Source organism: Ranitomeya variabilis, chromosome 3 (assembly GCF_051348905.1).
Source record: "Ranitomeya variabilis isolate aRanVar5 chromosome 3, aRanVar5.hap1, whole genome shotgun sequence".
NCBI lineage: Eukaryota > Metazoa > Chordata > Amphibia > Anura > Dendrobatidae > Ranitomeya > Ranitomeya variabilis.
The window spans coordinates 170,288,383-170,310,514 of record NC_135234.1 but is presented as its reverse complement, the minus strand read 5'-3'; the positions used below and the strand labels follow the sequence as shown (position 1 = coordinate 170,310,514).

Below are 22,132 nucleotides of genomic sequence, written 5' to 3'. Positions count from 1 at the left end.
CTGCCGTCACACTAGCAGTATTTGGTCAGTATTTTACATCAGTATTTGTAAGCCAAAACCAGGAGTGGGTGATAAATACAGAAGTGGTGCATATGTTTCTCTTATACTTTTCCTCTAATTGTTCCACTCCTGGTTTTGGCTTACAAATACTGATGTAAAATACTGACCAAATCCTGCTAGTGTGACGGCAGCCTTAATGTGAGGATGGCTAAACACTCCAATATTGGTCCATTTTTTCTTAGTAAATTTCCTCAAAATTTTCCTTTATCTTTTTTTTTTTCTTTTATAAATAAGATAATGCTGAGAAAAGTTTTGTCTATCCAAATGTAAAAAGTTTGGATGTTTTAAGGAAAAAAATGTAAAATATTAATAATGTTCTAATAGATATAGGTATAGCAGAATTTCTTAAAAATCTAAACATTTATCCTAACTTGTACATAGGAAAGAAATGTTTTGCTACTTTTTTTTTTCAACAGAATCCACTAGGGAGAATCCTGTCTATCCAGACGTAAAAAAAAAAGTTTTGATGTCAGGCAACAGCTAAAAAGTGGATCAAATTTCGTGAACGTTTTCTATATTTATCTCTGTGATTTAACGCTGGGCAGAGGGTTTAAATGGCATCAAACAGTTGGTGTGAAGGGGAGAAGTGCAGTTGCTGTGTAGTTGTTTAAGAGACACACATCTCAACAGTTCTGAACTATGGAACTCTTTGAAACCAGCCCTTATTTCTTCCCAGACCAAAGATTTTATGACAATGAAAATTATTTTTCTGCACGACTCCCCACATATGAACAAGCTGGATTCCAAGATCGTGGATCAATAGGACTTTGTACTGATGGGGTTTTACTGCAAGAGGGAAGCATTGAAGAAAAGGTTTCACCCCATTCCACTATAAGTCAGCAGGACCACTGTCCTGGACAATGCCTGCCATGGGCCTGCAAGATGTGCAAGCGGAAGACGGTGTCACTGGATCGAAGAAGAGCAGCTACCCTGAGGGAGAAACGCAGGCTCAAGAAAGTCAATGAAGCCTTTGAAGCCTTAAAAAGAAGCACTTTGTTAAACCCTAATCAGAGACTCCCCAAAGTTGAGATCTTGAGGAGCGCCATACAGTACATAGAACGGCTGCAGACGCTGCTGTCATCTCTCAACCAGCAAGAGAGAGACCAAAGAGACTTGCTCTACATCAGTAATGGATCGCAAAGAGTGGTAAGATCTGGTTTTTATTTTTTTCATAAAAAAATCTAATTACTTATCAGCATCTACAGTATCTGTCCATCAACCCATCCTGCTCTCCAATTGTATGTATCTATATGCATCTATCAATTTATCTAGAAGTATCTATCTCCTATCTATCTATCTATCTATCTATATCATATGTATATCTATCTATCTATCTATCTATCTCATATCTATAGCAAAAAGTGAGAGCAGCACAGAAAAAACAAATTCTGGGTGCAAAGCCCCTCAGGCATGTACCAAACCTTATAATGAGGGTCCAAAAAGTCAGAGGCAGTACACCATTACAAATTAGTTCAAAAAGTGTTCAAGTTTAATAGCCCATCATGGCGACATTTCAGCTCATGGAGAGCCTTTCTCAAGCCATCTATCTCATCTCTATCTATCTCATCTCTATCTCTATCTATCTATCTATCTATCTATCTATCTATCTATCTCTCCCTGCCTATCTATCTATCTATCTATCTATCTATCTATCTGTCAATCCCATATCTATCTATCTATCTATCTATCTATCTATCTATCTATCTGTCTGTCTGTCTGTCTGTCTGTCTGTCTATCTATCCATCCCATATCTATATATCTCATATCTATCTATCTATTCACTTTTATATATCTATCTGCACCTACCAATCTTTCTATTATCAATTTATCTATCTACTTTTAAATATCAATTTATCTCATAACTATTGCAATCTTTCTTACGATATCTATCAACTTCTACCTGTCTCCTCATTACATAGATCTGTATATCTATCATCTGGTTACTTGTTATGATTTGTCTTATTGTTATATTCATATTTTGTTTCTTATAAGTTATTTTACGTGAGATCTTCCCAATGCATTCCCTTAGCTCAGAGAGTTTAATAACAGGTCTGTGGGACATGAATGCTTAACCTGAAATGAATGCTTCAATTTGTTTCTTCATAATGACCTTGACTAAAACATTCATTGTCCCCAGCATAACAATGCTAGCACTCCAGTGCAAAAAAGAAAACCACCTGACAATCATTTACATTTGCTTTCAGCCTAAGTATGGAAAGTAATGTTTTTATTTGTGCATTTCTAAACAGAAAATAAATATTAAATTATTTTTAATTATAATGAGTTATCAGACATATACAAGCATACAATGATAATTAATATACAAAATATATACAATTAGATAGACAGCACTGTGCTTGGACTGTGGATGTAAAACCAACGACCCCAACTTAGTGTCTTTTAAAATATACACAAAAATTTATAGTATTTGCATATGTGTTTGATACGGGTGTATAAAGTGCACTAATTTTTCACATCACAGTTTGGAGAGCTGACATTTTGATAGATAGGTAAGTAATAGATAGATAGATATTAGAAAAATAAATAATATAAATGAGATAAATAGAAGATACAGAAATATATGAGACTGATCTCTAGGTAGATGGATAAAATCGAAGATGGAAAAATAGAAAGATAGAGAGAGAGATACTAGATACACAGATAGATAAATAGATAGATATGAGATAGATAGATAGATATTAGATAGATGATAGATAGATAGATAGATAGATATGAGATAGATAGATAGATAGATAGATATTAGATAGATGATAGATAGATAGATAAATAGATAGATAGATAGATAGATAGATAGATAGATAGATAGATAGATAGATAGATAGATAGATAGATAGATAGATAGATATTAATTTTGGCTTTTTTGGTAATTTTCACTACTTGAGCCTGTTAGGCCGGGCACATAGCACTGTTGCTGTCAGATGTCACAGATGACAAGTATAGGCTCAACTGTCACAAGGTTGTTTTCTTCCTACATTTGGACAACACTTGAACTCCTTAGATATGTCAATGCCAGTTCGGTTTTAAGAATGACCTCTGAACCTCCTATGCTGATACAGGTCGTGTGGTCACTTAGTAGAGGAGCTGGTGATCAGGCTGTTTGGGGCAGGGTCAGGAGCGCCAGTCCTCATGAGACCATCGCCCGCTGTCATGCCTCATTAAGGCTCCCCACACAGTCATGTCAGTCATCTCATTTACTAGCACCTGCCCTGCTATGTAAGTAATGCAGTGAAAAACAAATGGACATTGTGGTTAAATGAATTTAATGCAGGAAAACATCTGTTCCTGGGAAGAAAGCAGGGATATTGTGAAGTTTCCTTCCTTTGTACCTGAGTAATAGGGATGGCTGCTATTGCTTAGTTATCATGACAAGTAGCCGCACACTCAGGGTTTGCACAGCACAGATTAGGACCTTCATCACATAGGGTCCTTTATATTTTATACAGTACATGTGAATCCACCACCAGATCCCAATGGGATGTTAATGGATGGCAGATTGTTTTTATCACGGTTCTACACTTGCTCCTACACTGTTGATTACCAATAGCTGCAGATGTAGTAGGCGCCAACTTAAAGGGTATTCCAATCTCTAAGCTCCTATCCTAATATGTAGTAGATGTAACAATAATAATATTAGCAAATATCTCCAATTAGAAATATAGTATAGTTCTTCTGATTTGCTATGTCGCTTACCCCAAGTGCAGGGCATTGCTGTAGCTGAGGTATTCATACTTAAGACCACTCATAAAGAAAAGTGACAGTTATTTTGTTGTTAGTGGTCGTAATCATAGATACCTAAGCTACGGCAATGCTCTACACAAGAGGTAAGCGACTTAGTGAATCAGAAGAACTATACTACATTTCTAATTGGATGTATTTGGTATTATTATTATTATTACACCTACTACATATTCGGATAGAATCTTGGAGATGGGAATAGCCCTTTAACCCCTTCATCCCTTGGCCATTTTCCGTTTTTTCGTTTTCAATTTTTGCTAAAACTGACCTGCCATTATCATTCTCAAGGTCATTACGAGCTCACTGATGGCAAACATATATAGGTTCTTTTTTATTTAAGTGGTAAAAAAAATACAACGTTTGTAATAAAAAAATTAAAATGGCGCCATTTGCCAAGGTTCCATTTTTCGGGATCTGTGGTTGGGTGAGGGATTATTTTATGGGCATCGAGCTGATTGTTTTTATTGCATTTTATTGTAATGTTGGGGCGACCAATAAAATGTAATTGTGGCACTCTGAATTTTTTTTCTCTGTTGACAGATACTATTGAATCAGTGATACCAAATATGTGCATTTTTGATATGTTTTTTATTGTTTTATTTTGAAGGGGTGTGATTTGAGCTTTCATATTTATTTATTTTTTTAAAATATTTTGAAAACTTTTTTTCACTTTTAACATGCAGCAATAGTCTTAGGAGTCTTAAACCTGCGATCTTCTCATTGCTTGTGCTTCAGCCCTGCTGTGTGTAGGTTATCTACTATGAATGCTGGCCACTGGGCGACGCTCATAGTAGATAGGCAAAGACAACCGCGGGGGTCTCCTGCAGATCCCCGATGGTCATGCGAACCCATCAGCGCCTTGCGATCATGTGACAGGGGTGCTGATGGATGGGGTTTGTGACGAATTTCCTGCTAGAGCATGTAAAATGCCGCTGTCAGAGATAAACAGTGTTATTTAACATGTTATCAGCCACTGGAGTTGATCACTATTCCACCCGCGGCTGTTAGTGACTTATGTCATGTGCTGGAAAAGATGGAGGCTCAGCACTGGAGCCTGCATTACAGAGGGATACACGACATGTGGCGTCATATGTTGTGAAGGGGTCAATGGTTGGACACTACAGTAATAGCGCACCATACCATGGCAGTCTACACTATTTATGCAGTGCAACCATCAGTGGCGCATTATGTAAATTGCATAAGTGCTCTAAACTATTGCTGTAGTAGTCTGCAAGCATGAATTGGCAGCTGATACATCTGTCCAAAAATTACCCAATCCATTACCTTATACAGCAGTCTGTGGAATATGAATGGGATTGCTTCTCCATTATTTGCATTCAGATGAAAAGAATAATTACAATCTCTTCTAAAGAGATATTACCACTCTCGACAATTACGACCCATCCACAGGGCTTGCTTTACTGTCTGAAGTGATATTACCACTTTAGGGTATGTCTGAAAATCTCATAGTCACGTCCTGCTCAGACAAATGATTTTATTACTCTTCGTTATGAAATATCTATATCTGATTAAGGGCTCATTCAGACGCGCGTATTATACATACCTGCCGTTTCTTACAATCGGATTGCACAGGGACGACAACAACTGACCAATGAATAAGGCTGTTCAGGTTTTTTTACACATAAACCAAGTAGTGTTAAAAAAAAAAATGACAGCACAAACTATTATTTTCTGTATTTCGCCTATTCAAGATTAAAAAAAAATCATATCACCCATAATGCATCCGTTTTTTATGGATATAATTAAATGTCTGATATAGGAAACTGTAGTCTTTATAAAAGCTCGTGAATAAAAACAGATCTCAAATGGATGTAAAAACGGACACACGGATGACATGTAGATGAATAAAAATCATCCGGATGTTTTTTCTTACCGTCATCTGAGCCTGGCCTTAGGCTAATTAATTCTAACCACGACACTAATTCCTTCAACTTATGTTTGCTTCTTATTCACAAGATTTTACATGTCCAGGAATATAAAGGTGGCTACTAAAGGCTTCCTTCTGGTTCTAGCACAGACAAGCTGGACAATAAACCCCTTCCTATGTAATGAGTGACAACCACAGGCTGTGTGTGGCAGTGATTCATCCACCTTATGTTTCAGCGAGCGGAGCTGCGGTCTCCATCTTCTATAGTTTCACTTTCCATATAAATGTGCGTCTATTCATTCAGCTGGTTACTTACGTATTCATTACACTGGGGACTGGAGCCATTGCTGCACTAACATGGAGATTTGTAATCATTGATCCGGAGTCATATTCATATATCTGTAGCAAGTTCATTTCACCTGAAATAAAAGACAGACAAAAAACAGCAGGATAATGGTGGGCTCCTGTGTGCGAGGGGTAATGGTGGGCTCCTGTGTGCGAGGGGTAATGGACGGCTCCTGTGTGCGAGGGGTAATGGTGGGCTCCTGTGTGCGAGGGGTAATGGTGGGCTCCTGTGTGAGAGCGGTAATGGAGGGCTCCTGTGTGCGAGGGGTAATGGTGGGCTCCTGTGTGAGAGCGGTAATGGAGGGCTCCTGTGTGCGAGGGGTAATGGTGGGCTCCTGTGTGCGAGGGGTAATGGTGGGCTCCTGTGTGTGAGGGGTAATGGTGGGCTCCTGTGTGCGAGGGGTAATGGAGGGCTCCTGCGTGCGATGGGTAATGGAGGGCTCCTGTGTGCGAGGGGTAATGGTGGGCTCCTGTGTGCGAGGGGTAATGGTGGGCTCCTGTGTGTGAGGGGTAATGGTGGGCTCCTGTGTGCGAGGGGTAATGGAGGGCTCCTGTGTGCGAGGGGTAATGGAGGGCTCCTGTGTGCGAGGGGTAATGGTCGGCTCCTGTGTGCGAGGGGTAATGGTGGGCTCCTGTGTGCGAGGGGTAATGGACGGCTCCTGTGTGAGAGCGGTAATGGTGGGCTCCTGTGTGCGAGGGGTAATGGTGGGCTCCTGTGTTCGAGGGGTAATGGTGGGCTCCTGTGTGCGAGGGGTAATGGTGGGCTCCTGTGTGAGAGGGGTAATAGACGGCTCCTGTGTGCGAGGGGTAATGGTCGGCTCCTGTGTGCGAGGGGTAATGGTGGGCTCCTGTGTGCGAGGGGTAATGGTGGGCTCCTGTGTGCGAGGGGTAATGGAGGGCTCCTGTGTGCGAGGGGTAATGGAGGGCTCCTGTGTGCGAGGGGTAATGGTGGGCTCCTGTGTGCGAGGGGTAATGGTGGGCTCCTGTGTGCGAGGGGTAATGGAGGGCTCCTGTGTGAGAGCGGTAATGGAGGGCTCCTGTGTGCGAGGGGTAATGGTGGGCTCCTGTGTGAGAGGGTTAATGGTGGGCTCCTGTGTGCAAGGGGTAATGGTGGACTCCTGTGTGTAAGGGGTAATGGACGGCTCCTGTGTGCGAGGGGTAATGGTCGGCTCCTGTGTGCGAGGGGTAATAGACGGCTCCTGTGTGCGAGGGGTAATGGAGGGCTCCTGTGTGCGAGGGGTAATGGACGGCTCCTGTGTGCGAGGGGTAATGGTGGGCTCCTGTGTGCGAGGGGTAATGGTGGGCTCCTGTGTGCGAGGGGTAATAGATGGCTCCTGTGTGCGAGGGGTAATAGACGGCTCCTGTGTGTGAGGGGTAATGGATGGCTCCTGTGTGCGAGGGGTAATGAACGGCTCCTGTGTGCGAGGGGTAATGGTCGGCTCCTGTGTGCGAGGGGTAATAGACGGCTCCTGTGTGCGAGGGGTAATGGAGGGCTCCTGTGTGCGAGGGGTAATGGACGGCTCCTGTGTGCGAGGGGTAATGGTGGGCTCCTGTGTGCGAGGGGTAATGGTGGGCTCCTGTGTGCGAGGGGTAATAGATGGCTCCTGTGTGCGAGGGGTAATGGTGGGCTCCTGTGTGCGAGGGGTAATGGTGGACTCCTGTGTGTAAGGGGTAATGGACGACTCCTGTGTGCGAGGGGTAATGGTGGGCTCCTGTGTGCGAAGGGTAATGGAGGGCTCCTGTGTGCAAGGGGTAATGGTGGGCTCCTGTATGTGAGGGGTAAAGGTGGGCTCCTGTGTGCGAGGGGTAATGGTGGGCTCCTGTATGCGAGGGGTAATGGTGGGCTCCTGTGTGCGAGGGGTAATGGACGGCTCCTGTGTGCGAGGGGTAATGGTGGGCTCCTGTGTGCGAGGGGTAATAGACGGCTCCTGTGTGCGAGGGGTAATGGAGGGCTCCTGTGTGCAAGGGGTAATGGTGGGCTCCTGTGTGCGAGGGGTAATGGTGGGCTCCTGTGTGCGAGGGGTAATGGAGGGCTCCTGTGTGCGAGGGGTAATGGACGGCTCCTGTGTGCGAGGGGTAATGGTGGGCTCCTGTGTGCGAGGGGTAATAGTGGACTCCTTTGTGCGAGGGGTAATGGAGGGCTCCTGTGTGTGAGGGGTAGTGGACAGCTCCTGTGTGCGAGGGGTAATGGTGGGCTCCTGTGTGAGGGGTAATGGATGGCTTCTGTGTGCGAGGGTTAATGGTGGGCTCCTGTGTGCGAGGGGTAATGGAGGGCTCCTGTGTGCGAGGGGTAAGGGTGGGCTCCTGTGTGTGAGGGGTAATGGTGGACTCCTTTGTGCGAGGGGTAATGCAGGGCTCCTGCGTGCGATGGGTAATGGTGGGCTCATGTGTGCATTATTTATGGGGCACATTACGTCTGAATGAATTACTATACATTGGGTCTTATTCTTCCCTAGGAGAAACAAACCCTGAGTGTGTATGAAAGAATTGTATAAAAATGGAATAATACAGTATATGCAGTTTTTGCAGCATACATTTTCCATTCCTATAAAATCCACTTCTAGCATTCTCTCAAAAAAAGTGTATTTTTTTCTAGTATTTTTTCAAGCATTATTTAGAATCCCATGTGAAATGCAGCAGGAAAAAAATCCCATACCTAAAGAATGCTGAGTGCTGACTTATTAAAAAAGCAAAAATACAAATGGCAGCCAAAACAACACAAAGATATCTGAAATCAAAAAGCTGTGTATAAAGTGTTTTCTATATTTCTTTATTAAACCAAAAATAACATCTGATTACAGCATTTTTTACCTAAAGATAACATTGTGAAACCCCCCTCCCATGGGAAACCACGTAAGACTCCATAAAAATGCTGTGTGTGCATCCAGCCACAATGATTGTTGTTTTTTTTGCTACTATTTTTATGTTGCTTTATCCGTTTATACTGAGAGCTGTGTTCACCATTCTACTGGTCATCCTTGTAAATGGAAAGGTCACAGACAACCTGCTGCATTTCGGAAGGTCCACTTCACACTCTTTTATTATGGCGGAGCCTAAAAGGATAAGAAGTGACATTGTTTTAATTTTCTTTTTATTAACCATTCCAAACTATATAAGCTAGATTGTGACAACATTTTTCTTCTTTTTGTTTTACACTGGAACACTGTAACAACATGTAGCAGTACATATTCTTGAATGTAGACCATGATGCTTTTTTCAAAACTTTATATTACAAACTTATGATAATTTTTAGACCTGCACTTTTTTTTTTGTAAAAACTCTCTGAAAGTTCCCCATACACATGTTCGCAAAATAGAATCCTGCTTCAGTTTATTCATGAAATCTGATATTAGCATTTTAGGCTGTGGTCACACCAGCATATATGCTCTCATCTGAGAAAATCGCGTCGATTATACAAATGTCCCTCTGATGAAACTCTGATTAGAGTGTGATCATATTGTGTTTCCGATTCTATGAGATATGGGGAAGATAGAGATAAAAAATGTCTCAATCTTTTCCATTCTGTGAGTCTGTGGAGATTGGGCTGCACTTAGATGTCATCTAAGTGCAGTCTGATGAGCAGCACAGACTCATTCAGTTGCATAGCTGAGTCCGATCCGAATATCGGATGAAACTTAAGTATGCTGAGATTTTTTTTATCAGGGCTGGCTCAGTCAGAGGACAAAATCAGATATGTACTCGACCCCATAGACTAACATTGGTCCGAGTGTGATCTGATGTTTTGTCAGATCGCACTGTAACTGAAAATACGGATATGTGCACGAGCCCTAGTAAGCATAGATCAAGTTAAAGACAAATATTTCAGATATTACTGCCACCTGAAATCCTCATTGACTCACAGACCTCCAGCTCACAAAAGGAAGGAGAGGGAATGTGGAGGAGCAAAGTCACTCAGGCAAATGGGTAGATCAGTGATGCAGCTTTCTAGTAAGCATTTTCTCTCACCACAGAGCTGGATTTACAGCTGCAATGCTTAGCACTACATTGACAAATGAGGATAGGAATGCCACATGTGATTGTGTGTTGTATATGGGAGTCTTCAATTAAAATTTTACCATTCTCTTCTTGCTTAAATAAGGACATTAATGTGTATATTTTATTAGCCTACATGTAAATTTTTCATTTTTTCTTTTATGCTTTTAGGTATCAAGTGAGTGTGGATCAAACTCCTCTTCTTGCAGCCCAGAGTGGAACGAGTCTGATTTTAGCAGCAGCCAAAGCGGTAAGTAAGGGAATTAAAAAAAAATTGTAAAAAAAAGTTATTAGTGATTTGACAGTGTCAGAATATTATGAGTAGAGTACAGTTCTCGGAGATGACTTCTTCATATTATATAATATATATTTTGCACCTAGAATCAAAATAACTGATCAATATTTTGAAACAATGTACAAATCTATGGCATTATTTTTTTTTAAATTTAATATACCGTAAGTATTGTTTTTCTTATGTCACATTTTTCTTAAAATGCTAAAATAATACGAACAAACTACTACTATAAAATATAATGAAATCCGACACATATGAAAATTAAGAAGGATTACAGGATTATATTTACTAACAGCTTGAATTTAAGATTTGTTTCAACTTTTTTAAATAGATAATCATTTATAGGCAGCAGCTCACATGATCGTATATTGTTACTTCCCTTGTAAATCCTATTTTATACAGTTGATATCAATAAATAATTAGTAGTAAACAAGAAAAAAAGTCAATAAAACTGCTCAACTGAATCCCTCCATCGTTCTTCTTCACACATTATAGCAATGTAACATTTCTCCAGTTTATGCCATTCATGAAAGTGACCAGTTTACCAACATTAGACCAGTAAACATAACAATTTACGACTGGGTCATTCCATTCCCAAGTAAAATTAAGTATTGACTTTTCTGATCAGATCCTATAAAACAATAAGCATAATAAAATGTAAAAACAATGTTTGAAATTAACAATACAGAAATAATAGACCATAGATATAACTATAGTGTATACTGCTCTTCTTTACTGCTCTTTTTTACTTGCAACATGAAGATTTAGCCATTATTAACCATCTTAAAGGCCATCAAGAACTGTCTTTAGTCACCCACTAAATAAGCTATACATGTCTTCCTGTGAGAGCCATGGGCAGACATATCGCTTGTGCAGCTGCACAGCGTTCCTTTACAACTTCATTTATAGAAGTAAAAGTTTGTTGTATTTGGGTCCTGCACTATGAAGCCAATGGATCTAGAAAGTTAAATGTTTTGTACCAACATGTGAAGTCATCCTCTATCCCTAGGATAGGAAATAACTTCCTGATGGCCAGTTCATCTGCTGGAACCCCAGTGATCTAGAGAACACAGCCCCATCTGGACAGAGCAGAGGTCCAAAATACGCATCTCCGCTCCATTTATTCTCTATAAAACCATTGAAGATAGCCGAATGAAGCACTCAGCGGTCCCTGGCAGTGATGAGGCCCATACATAATTGTCACACATTGGCTCTTTGCTCACAGTGTCCACCCCTGCTGAGTTTTGTTGGCACTAAGAATGGATAGGTGGTCACTAATATGCAACTCTATCTGTTCACTTATATGGGAGTGACAAAAGTAGCTAAGCTTCATCCCTGCGTGACTTGTATCTAGCAAACATTTATGCAATATCTAGTGGTCATGGCATAAAATTTTTGAATAACGATACCATAGACCAGACTTCTGTCCCTGATGTCCCCCCTGTTGAACTAGGTGTACCATTATTTAGTGAATTTTCAGAGTAGCTGTCAACTATGACTTCAATAGACTTGAAGGCTGAGACGCTTCTTTCTAAAAAAGAACCCCTTACACTCCACATCTGAACGTCAACGTATACCCAATCCTCATATCTATCCTGTATCATCTAGGACTCTCATTATGGACACATTTCAGAACATCATGGAAAAAGAACTTAAAAAGCTTCTATCAAGTGTGAGGAACATCACAGCTTGAATAAATTTGAGAAATTAGCATTGAAAGAACTAAGTGATAAAACCAATATTGTGATAGCTGTTACCGAGAGCCCATCTGGGTGGATGATTTACCACAGCCTTTAATCTAACAAACAACCGGCTATATCCAAGACACACAACAATTACTTTTAAATTTAGAGCAAGTGCAGTGGACCCTCAGTTCCATATGGGCTACAAGTGATTTGTCATCTCTCTATTCCCCACAATTTATCCTTATGCGCCTTTTCTCATCATCTCTGTATAGTCATTATTCTTCATCAGAATTGTTTCAATTTATTTAAACCGTAATTAATTTCTTGTTGAAGAATAATTTCTTTACACTCGACAGTTCTTTTTCCCTTCATATCTGTGTTTGTCCTATGGGTGCAAATTATTCACACGCTCTAGCAAATCTTTATATGTCTTGGTGGAGAAGTGTTTGTGCTCTATATACAATCCATTTAGTACATCTATTAGACGGCACGGGGGATATATTGATGATCTCCTTGTCATCTGGGACAATGACACGGGGTGTGTACAGGCTAATAAAATTGTTTGATTTGTGAAGTGTCTCAACCAAAATTATTTAAATTTGCACTGCATTCCAGAATAACACACAAATGTAGCATTGTTTTTCTACTTAAAGAGAATACAAATAATGGCATGATACACATCTCACCTTATTGAAAAACAGTCTGTGATAATTCAATACTTTATGTGGGGAGTTGTCACCCTTCTCATGTTATCCACAATTTACCTATTGGAGAGTTTACGAAAGAACGTCAGGCCTGTAGTGCTGATAATGATTTTCAAGGAGAATGTTTCAACAGAAAAAAAACACTTTAAAAAATAGCGGCTATCAAGACAAAACCCGTAAAGGGCATTAACAATTGCACAGAATAAACCTCAGAGTTTCCTGTTAACCAATCAAACCCTAACTAGGAACAATCTAGGGGATGGGCCTAGTTTAGTTACCTTTTCTAACTCCTATAATGTGGACTATCACAGTATTATGGATCAAATATATAAATATCTACCAATGCTTAATCAAGATGAAAAATTATGTAAAATATTATCTGATAGGCCTTATCGTCTAGCCAACACTGCGAGCAATATCTTTCCGCGAGCCTCTTTAATATGACTAACATCATGAATGCCGGATGGTTGGACATTAAGGGTCCATACAGATGAGAGGGCAAAATATAATAAGAAAAAATACGACGCCACTCACCTGTATCATCAACGTATTTTCCCTGTCTGTTATTCCGCTTCCCTTTCCAGCCTCTGATGATATGGAAGTCGAGCAGCCAAACCCGCCTGAATGATCGTGAACCTGGCTTAACTCAAGTACATTATGAAGTTATATAACTTATCTTAAACTATGATTTATGGTTTGTTTGGCTGCACAACCACTTTTACCGTAGACTCTGAGTCACAAAGTTACAGGAAATTTTGAACAAAGAACTGGAAATACATTTTACAATGAATTATTGTGTCATTTAGAATTTGGCACAGTCTTGTATAGAACTATATAATATATTACGTCCGTTACATTTGCCACAGGTAACAATTAATTTAGTACAAAATCCATGCCATAAAAATGTATGCATGGCACATCTGACTGGATTTGCATGAGAACAAAGTGTAAATGAATTGTTTTTCTAGCGAAGGTTGAAAATGTGTACTTTATGTTAATGGATTAAATAAGAACAGAAATCCCTCCAGGCTCTGAGCTTCTGCATTACAAATGATATGCACAGCTTAGAAAATCACATGTCCCCAATAAAACGGGTTATGAAGGTCATACTAGTAATAATGTGCACTAATACAAAGTGCCAGCCAAAGCACAAACGAGTAATAAAGAGTCCGCTATGTCTGGGAACTAAGACCTGACTCTGAGGACAGCTAATAATACAATTTCCAATGTCATTTCTGATGGGAAAGAGCTTTGTGCTGGGAAGGTATGATCTACGATATACTTTTACAGCGCAATATATACCATGTGTACTGGTTAATAAATGCCAGGAATCCAGATGTAATTAATTACATTTGCTCCTTTAAGTAAAGCTTCAAGATTTTATCTAATATATTAGGAAATTACCTTGTGAGTATATCTATCTATCTATATATATATATATATATATATATATATATATATATATACTGTATATGTAGAGACATGTATGTGCATATTTACATATATTAGACAGGTGTTTCAAGAATGCAGAAAAAGAAAAAAATCTTAAAAACATAGAAGTCATAGCAGGTTATTTTCATCATTTGACAAAATGAAAAGTGAATGAACAAATAGAGCTATAAATCACATTAATATTTGGATTGAGCACACTTTGCCTTCAAAGCATCAATACTTCTAGGTACACTTGCTTTGTTTTTAAAGCAACTTAAGGAGGGAAGTTGTTCCAAACATCTTGTAGAAATAACTACAGATTTTCTGTTGATGTAAACGCATATCCTTCTGTCTTTTCATATAATCTCAGACAGACTCGATGATGTTGAGATCTGGGCTCTTTATGGACCATAACATGACTTCCAAGACTCCATATTCTTCTTTATGCTGATCATATTTATTAAAGATATTGGCTGTATGTTTGGGGTTGTTGCAGAATAAATTTTGAGCCAATCAGATGGCATCCTGATGGTATTGAATGATGGCTAAGTATCTGCCTGTATTTCTCAGCATTGAGGACATCATTAATCCTGCCTAAATCCCCACCTTTATTTGCTGAAATGCAGCATCAAACTTATAAGGAATCTCCACCATGCTTCACTGTTGCCTACAAACACTGATTATTGTATCACTTTCCAGACCTTTGGCAGTAAACTGACTTCACATTTTGAGTTATCGGTTGATAACACATGCTGCCATTTTCTGCACCCTAGTTCCTATCTTTTTGTGCATAGTTGTGCAATTTGGCCTTATTTCCATGTAGAAGGCATGGTGGTTTGACAGACAGTTCGTCCATGAAGACCAGTTCTGGCAAGACTTCTAGAGGATAGATGGGTGTAGTTCCGTCCCACTAGCTGGGAGATCTGCAGCAGATAAAACCATGATTTTGTCAAAACTGCAGCAGCCCAGTAACTTACAAACCACTATAATTAGAATCTCTACCCCTACATCATGCTACTCTCAAATTATAAGCATATTGACCATAGAGTCCTTGAACTCAGTCACGAAGTGTATTTAGTCTTAAAAACAAATCTTTATTAACACATAAACAATACAAAACATTAAAATAGTGCCTCAGAATCAGAATACAAATACACTCAAGGTAAGCGACGGGAACTACAGATACATTTTATCCAATAAATATAGACGAGACGCCTCTGTGCAACTCAGTGTAAACACACCGGCCATGCAGGTGACCCCCTTATACTGTCAATGTTGAAATCTGCAAAAAAATGGGCAATCAGCCCGGTACATATTACCTCAGTAGATTCACTGTTCCCCTGCCTCGTGGCACGCTATCCCTTGACAACCCCGACGCGCGTTTCACATCCGCTTCCTCCAGGTTTCTTGACTTGCAATTCTCCTGCACCTAGAGCTTAAAAGCTGGAGACCTGTTAATCATGAAGCTCTTTATAGTATTGTAAAAATACCTAGCTCATACAATCATTGATCAGCAAGTGGCAATGGATTTTGATGGCTATCTGTTCACATTTCAGTGTCGTTATTGGAACCAGAAATTACAGACCTTGTAGTGTCCTTCTGACCTGCGATATTAAGCAGCTTAGGCAGAATGCTCCAGGTGTAACACATACCCATGCATTTTGTTATAGTCTATAAAGCAAACAAAAAGCCATACAAACCCTTGTAAACATGTATGAACACCATGGGGCGATCCATCAAGACCAGTGATCTGCTAGAGTAAGATCTGTTGTGTAGCGAATGCCACCGCTCTTCATGAATTTGGAAAGCAAGAGTTGCCAAGCCCTGATGAATCGTTCGCCATGTCTTTTTCAAGCTTGAATAAAATTTATTAGTGAACAAAAAGCCTAAAAGTTTTGGTTTTTACAAAAACTGAACATTTATGCCCTCAGTTGCTTGTAATTAATGTTTGATTACCTGTACTTTGTGGATAGTTTTCTTTTATATAGAAGTATTTGTTTCAATTCTAAACAATTTCAAAAATCCTAATGGTTTAGCATTGGATGAGGAATGAATGCAATTTATCTGTGTATTTTTTTAATGTAATAACTGTATTTTATTTCTATGGCTCTTGAATTAGTGCGATGATGAAGGACCTAGAAAAACGATCCTCATCAACTCTTATTTCACACCTACTTCATTAATGGTTGGAATATCTGTTCTTTTTTGTCTTGCAGATCATCTTTTAAGTGATGACTCTTCTGAGCAACGTGACATAACCTCGTTGTCTTCCATTGTTGACAGCATCACATCTGGAGAAGTGTCCATTACCTATCCGGACCAGCATATTGGGAACTAGACAATGAACACATATTTTATTGTTCACCTTCCTGAAAGTTTTTACAAGATCAGGAGTCTGTGGATTTTATTAAAAAAAATGCCTAAGGAACAAAAACAGATAAAATACATTTAGATTGGGGGTTCAGTGGCTGTTAGAAGACAGAATTCATTCAATTATTTTATAACTTTATTTGTCTGACCCAGCTATTTCCAGTAGGCAATGTAACAATTACTGTAGACTACTGGTTCTTTGGACAGAGAACTCCCTTTTCGTCTTATTACCACTCTGCATCCAAGATGATGTAGTTTGCACTTGCTCCTTAAAAGTTTGTTGGTGTTTTTAAAAATGATGTGTTCTACTGAGATTCAGCACTGGAAAATATACCAGTCATAAGCAGAATTGGAGCATAGCGTCTAGAAATAGATATTTACTGATTTGCTACTTGGGGAAACTCCAAAAACTGCTCAGAAGTTGCTTAATAAGACTCTGTGTCTACGATTGGCATATGGCTCAGGAGCACTTCGCACAACATATACTGATATTCTCATTGACTATTATTATCCAAATATATTTTTTGCAGGTACCATATTTTTCAGATTATAAGACGTACCTTTCCCCCCAATATGGAGGTGCATCATCTAATCCGAATGGAGCGGGATCCCAGGGTCGCCATTGCGGTGGTGTGGGGACCCAGGGTCGCTGCTGCAGGAAGTTTCTGGCGGCGATGGCAGGAGTGGGACAATGCTGTGGGTCCCAGGCTGAAAGGAGACCCCACAGTTTCCAAGCTTTTCAATGAGGTGGACACAATAAAAATGGCCGCCTGAGGCAGTAAATGCACAGATTGAGACCTTGGCACCGAGATCCTTGTCTCCCGACGAACACCACCTCCTACCAGCCTGGGGCGCATAGCATCTCCTGCCACTTCCACCACCAACTTCCTGCAACAGCAGCCCTGCCACCTTGAACCCCACTCTACTGCCATCGCCCTCCACATAAGCTACTGTAAAAGTGGGTTATAAGACGCACCACCAGTTTATTAAAAAAAATCCTATTTTCCTCCCTGCTTATAATCCGGTGCATCTTATAATCCGCAAAATGCAATATATATTTTAAGTCCAGAATAAATAAAAATATATAGCCTGCATAGAAGTAGAGAACTCTATAATAATGTGGCTTTAGGGGGTTTGTGCCTGGTATTGCAACTCGGCCTCACTAAAGTGAATGGGGTTAATCTGCAGTACAACACAACTTAAGAATAAAAAACCCATTCCATTATTATTATTATTATTATTATTATTATTTATTGTTATAGCGCCATTTATTCCATGGCGCTTTACATTATTCTTATCTTTTGAACCCATGACCCCATTAAATGCTTGTCCACTTGACCGTATTTTCGGTCTGTGTGCAATCTGGCAAAACATCAGATCACAGTCAGTCCAATGGTATTCTACGAGGCCGTACAAATGTCCAATTTTTTCCTTGGACAGGAACAATTAGTGGAAAAAAATCACATCATGTCCGAGTTAGATCTGATTAGATCGCGCTCGGCCATACAAGTCAGTGAGTCCATGGAAATCATCGGACTGCATGCGGATGTCATCGGAGTACAGTTCAATTTCACGGACTGACAGAATGGAGAAGCTGGAGAATTTTTTTTATCCATCTTCTCATCCAGGAAAATTGGATTACGCTATGATCACACTCTGTTCAAACTCTGGTTCTACTCTGATCAGAGTGTGATTAGCATAGCCGACCTGATTCTCTCGGATGAGAAAATATAGGCTTTTAGGATTAGATGTATAGTGTCTTCATGGAGAAAACTTTCCAGTCTCTATTTTTCTTTGCTTTCTAAAAGCTCCCAAGCTTGTGGTTTGAACAACTTTGTTTTATGTTAATTAAAATCAATTATTATGATGATATGAATGACTATCCCTTTTTGGGTCATATTTAAAGAACTGGCCTGTAACATTGCCAAGATAAGGCAAATTATTTAATTAAATTATTACATTAAAATAGTATTACACCTAATTAATTTAAAATAAAAAGAGATCATTTAATTTAATTTAAAAATCAATCCAGGTTATATTTATTAATATTATAAAGAAACACCAAGAGACATGTTGTGATTTGGATAACAGAGAACAATACTTCTGATGAATTCCATCTTTTAGTGTAAGAATGTTTTGTAATATATATTTTCGTAGTCGTTTTTATTAAAGGGTGTGCTGTTCTTCAGAAATATACATTTTTTTATGTTCGGTGGGGCCAATTTTTTTTTATTTGATTGTAATGTGGTTTGACCAATTTAAATGTAACATGATTTGACCTTCTTTTTTATTAAATGTGTGGGTTTGCCATCCTTTTATTTTTGCTAACTTATTTGTATGTTTTTTTTTTATTAAAGATTTTGTTTGAATATATCAGTTGTTGTAGACATCCTTTATGTCTTTGTGTAAAGATTTATGATGCTTTTTCTATAATATATCGGTGATCTCATCATTGATCCTTCTACTTCTTATTACTACTAGAATCACTTCTAGCTGAAGTTACAAATATGGCAGACCCACAGTAGTATGGTAGGAGATCTGCAAACATCCAAAAAAGTGGAGCATGCCTTTGTAATGTATTTTTTATAACAATTCCAGAATATATATAATATAGATATATAATTAGACAAATAGAAAAAATGAAACAGCACAAGCAAGAAGATTATGATTGTGGTGCCAGTACACAGGTTGCAACCCAACAACCTATAAAATATAAAAGTCAAAAAAAGTGGTTAGCACTCAATGCTTGATTCCAAAAGGCAAAGAGGATATTTTATTGATTCATGTGAACAAGAGACAATGGTTTGTCAACCACAGACAGCGTTACAAGCTTTGTATTATCTTTGATTATCTCTGATTTTCTTTGTATTATCAATGTTGAGGGGTTTATGTAAACTATAAACCCCTCAACATTGATAATACAAAGAAAATCCATAGAATATTGGAAATCACAGAATGGATAAAAAAATAAATAAAATGGAAACAACATTTTCGAAATATTTCTATTTATTTAGTAATGAATATAAGCACTCCAACCAGAAATAAACACACTTACACATTTTGGCCTGCTATCAGTGAAGTTATTAATGGTTGTGTGGCACCCCAGGAGTCCGGTTGCCACAATGGCATTGCCTTCCTCATGGGGGGGGTGATGTCATGCCTGGAGGTAAGAAGGGATCCACTTAGCAGGTAACACAAACATACAACACCTTCCTAACTCCAGACCCGAAGGGGGAGCTCTAAACCCAGTTTCAGGGTAGCTTCCCTATAAGTTCTGGTCTGGAGGCGTGGTTTGAGAGCTCAGTGTGAGACAGTGAAGGGAGAGGAAGCGTGCGTGTGAGGAGAGAGACAGGGAGTAGAGCTGTGACTGAGCTCTTCCCACCGGAGTCCGTGGTTGCATGGGTACTAAAGGCCCAGCAACTAGAAGCGGAGGGCAGGAGATTGCAGGTCTCCTGGCCCATCTAACACCTGGAGGCACCACAGCGACTCAGGAGCCTGGGGCTGCCAGTGAGAAAACAGTGCCCATGAAAGGGTCATGCTGTCAACCATATGGGTTAGGAGAAACAGACACTAAGAGGAACTTGTGTAAAGCTTCAGGCAAACAGGGACAGAAAGCACAGTGCAAAAGGAAGGCTTCTGAACCCACCTGGCTAGGTGAATCCAAGATGCTCCCAGGCTGCCCGGACCCCATCAGCACCTGTAACCTGTGCCCCGGACTGCACCTGCAATTTCACCAGTAAAAGGTAAAGGAAACTGCAATACCTGTGTCCTCCAATTATTTCCTGCACCCTCAGTCATGCACCCCACCAGCTATCATCTTTTACCAACTGCAGTGGTAGCCCTGGGGACTAAGCTCTACCTGTGGGGAGCTGTACCAACTCTGCTGCAACACCATCTGCCCCAGTGGTCCCCTTTAAGCAGCGTCGGCCATCCCTGGTCGAGTACCACAGGTGGCATCACATTTCTCCATAGACTTTATTTGCCACTACACTTCATCCCCTTTAATTGGACCCCCAGAGAAATAGACAGGGTCACCACTGCCATGACCTTCCCCTTTAAGTACCGACGAACCTGGCCCGAGTACCCCATGGACCTAGTGGGTGCTCCAGTTGTCTTAGGGATGTTCTGCTACGCTGAATGCACTTGGGCACACAAATCAAGATTCGCTGCTGGCAGCTCCCTTTATAATTGATAACCAGTTACATTCCAGATGTGCTTGATAGGAAACAAGTTTGGAGACTCTGCAGGACATAATAGCATATTTAGGCCACAGCTGCTCATAGTAGTTCGAGAAACAAGTGTTTTGTTATGATGAAAAATGGCATGGGGGACACTGGAAAAATGGCCAAACTATACCACTAGTTTACCAACAAAATCCATGTATACCGCTAAGTATACGTGGAAGTAAGACTTGATGTTTTGCACCTGTCTCAGCTCTGCCTCCTTGCCCTATGGCTGCTGCCCCATTTTCTGTGCTCCTTGTCAGGTTTTACAAGTGGCCTGGCATGTTTCCATGATAACATCTACCTAGACCTTTTAAGGAGCATTTAGACACATCCCTATGTCTGAGCGTTAAACCAGCAAGCACTGTGTCTTACAGACTACTGTTACACATTCTCACTTTATCTCAGTTCCTGTTGTTTCCCCCAACTTCTGTAAACTCTTCAGCATTTCAGCAGGTTAACTCATTCTTTGCTCTCTGTTTCTTGAACTGTTATTGAAGTATGTTTGCAATACCAGCACCTGATGCTGTTTAACCAGCTATCTGCTGTGAACACCTTGAACTGTTATTGGAGAATGTTAGCTGGTTTCTGCTTCTGACCTCTCATCTTGATACTTCTGTCCTTCTGCTCCTGTGACTTGCTTAATGTTTTGATTTGCCAGTTTGCTGTTTATATTGCCAGTTTTCAGGGTCATCATCATACCATGTGCCTGACTGCCTGCTGTGCCAGCATTCGGGGTCTGTGTGTCCACCCTGATCGGAGGCATCACCTAACACTAGAGGAGTCTGGCTAATGTATATTATGCCACTCCAAACCATCAGAAGGCATTTGCACAATATTGGGCTAGATATCCAACCACAAGTGTTTCAGTGAAGTTCCCCCATAGCTCTCAAAGACTATCATGGGTTAGAGCAAAATAGCATTAGAGACTGGAATGAAAGTCTACCTTCTTCAGCAATGAGTCCCTCTATCATTTTGGAAACAATAATAGTTGGAGATTGGTTTGGAGACTACATTGGCAATGCCATGAAGAGGCTTTCTCGAGGGAACTTCACACAGGTCCTACTCCTGGGTAGAGTGGCAAAATGTGGGGAGGCAGTATATGATAGACAGACCCAAATAGTCTTAATTCCAGGTACACTAACAGCTCGGTCTTAAACTGATTTGGTCACGGTACTGGTGTTACAGCTACATTTTTTAAAATTCCCAGGAGACATTTTTCAACATGACATTGACAAGCTGCATGTTGTTCATGCTCCTGTCAGAAGCTTGCATGATCTAAACATACTACCACTGCCTGCATCATCTCCGGACTTGTCTACTATTGAGCACATCTGGGACATCAGCTGTCAGCAATTGCAAAGGGAGCTGTTAGCAATTGC

General features: G+C 40.1%; 1 protein-coding gene across 1 annotated transcript; it reads left to right on the top strand.

The window, feature by feature from the left end:
* Positions 1–640: 640 nt before the first annotated feature.
* MYOG (myogenin) lies at positions 641–17,753 on the top strand. The gene is made up of 3 exons (XM_077299481.1): positions 641–1,206; positions 10,214–10,292; positions 16,374–17,753. The coding sequence occupies exons 1-3, from the start codon at positions 700–702 to the stop codon at positions 16,493–16,495; spliced, it is 708 nt and encodes a 235-aa protein (XP_077155596.1). The 5' UTR covers positions 641–699; the 3' UTR covers positions 16,496–17,753.
* Positions 17,754–22,132: the final 4,379 nt, after the last annotated feature.

Excerpts from the sequence above, each read along its gene's own strand:
- MYOG (XM_077299481.1), top strand. The coding sequence starts at position 700 with ATGGAACTCTTTGAAACCAGCCCTTATTTCTTCCCAGACCAAAGATTT. Across the intron at positions 1,207-10,213 it reads GTAATGGATCGCAAAGAGTG|GTATCAAGTGAGTGTGGATC; the intron begins GTAAGATCTGGT and ends TTATGCTTTTAG. Across the intron at positions 10,293-16,373 it reads TTTTAGCAGCAGCCAAAGCG|ATCATCTTTTAAGTGATGAC; the intron begins GTAAGTAAGGGA and ends TTTGTCTTGCAG.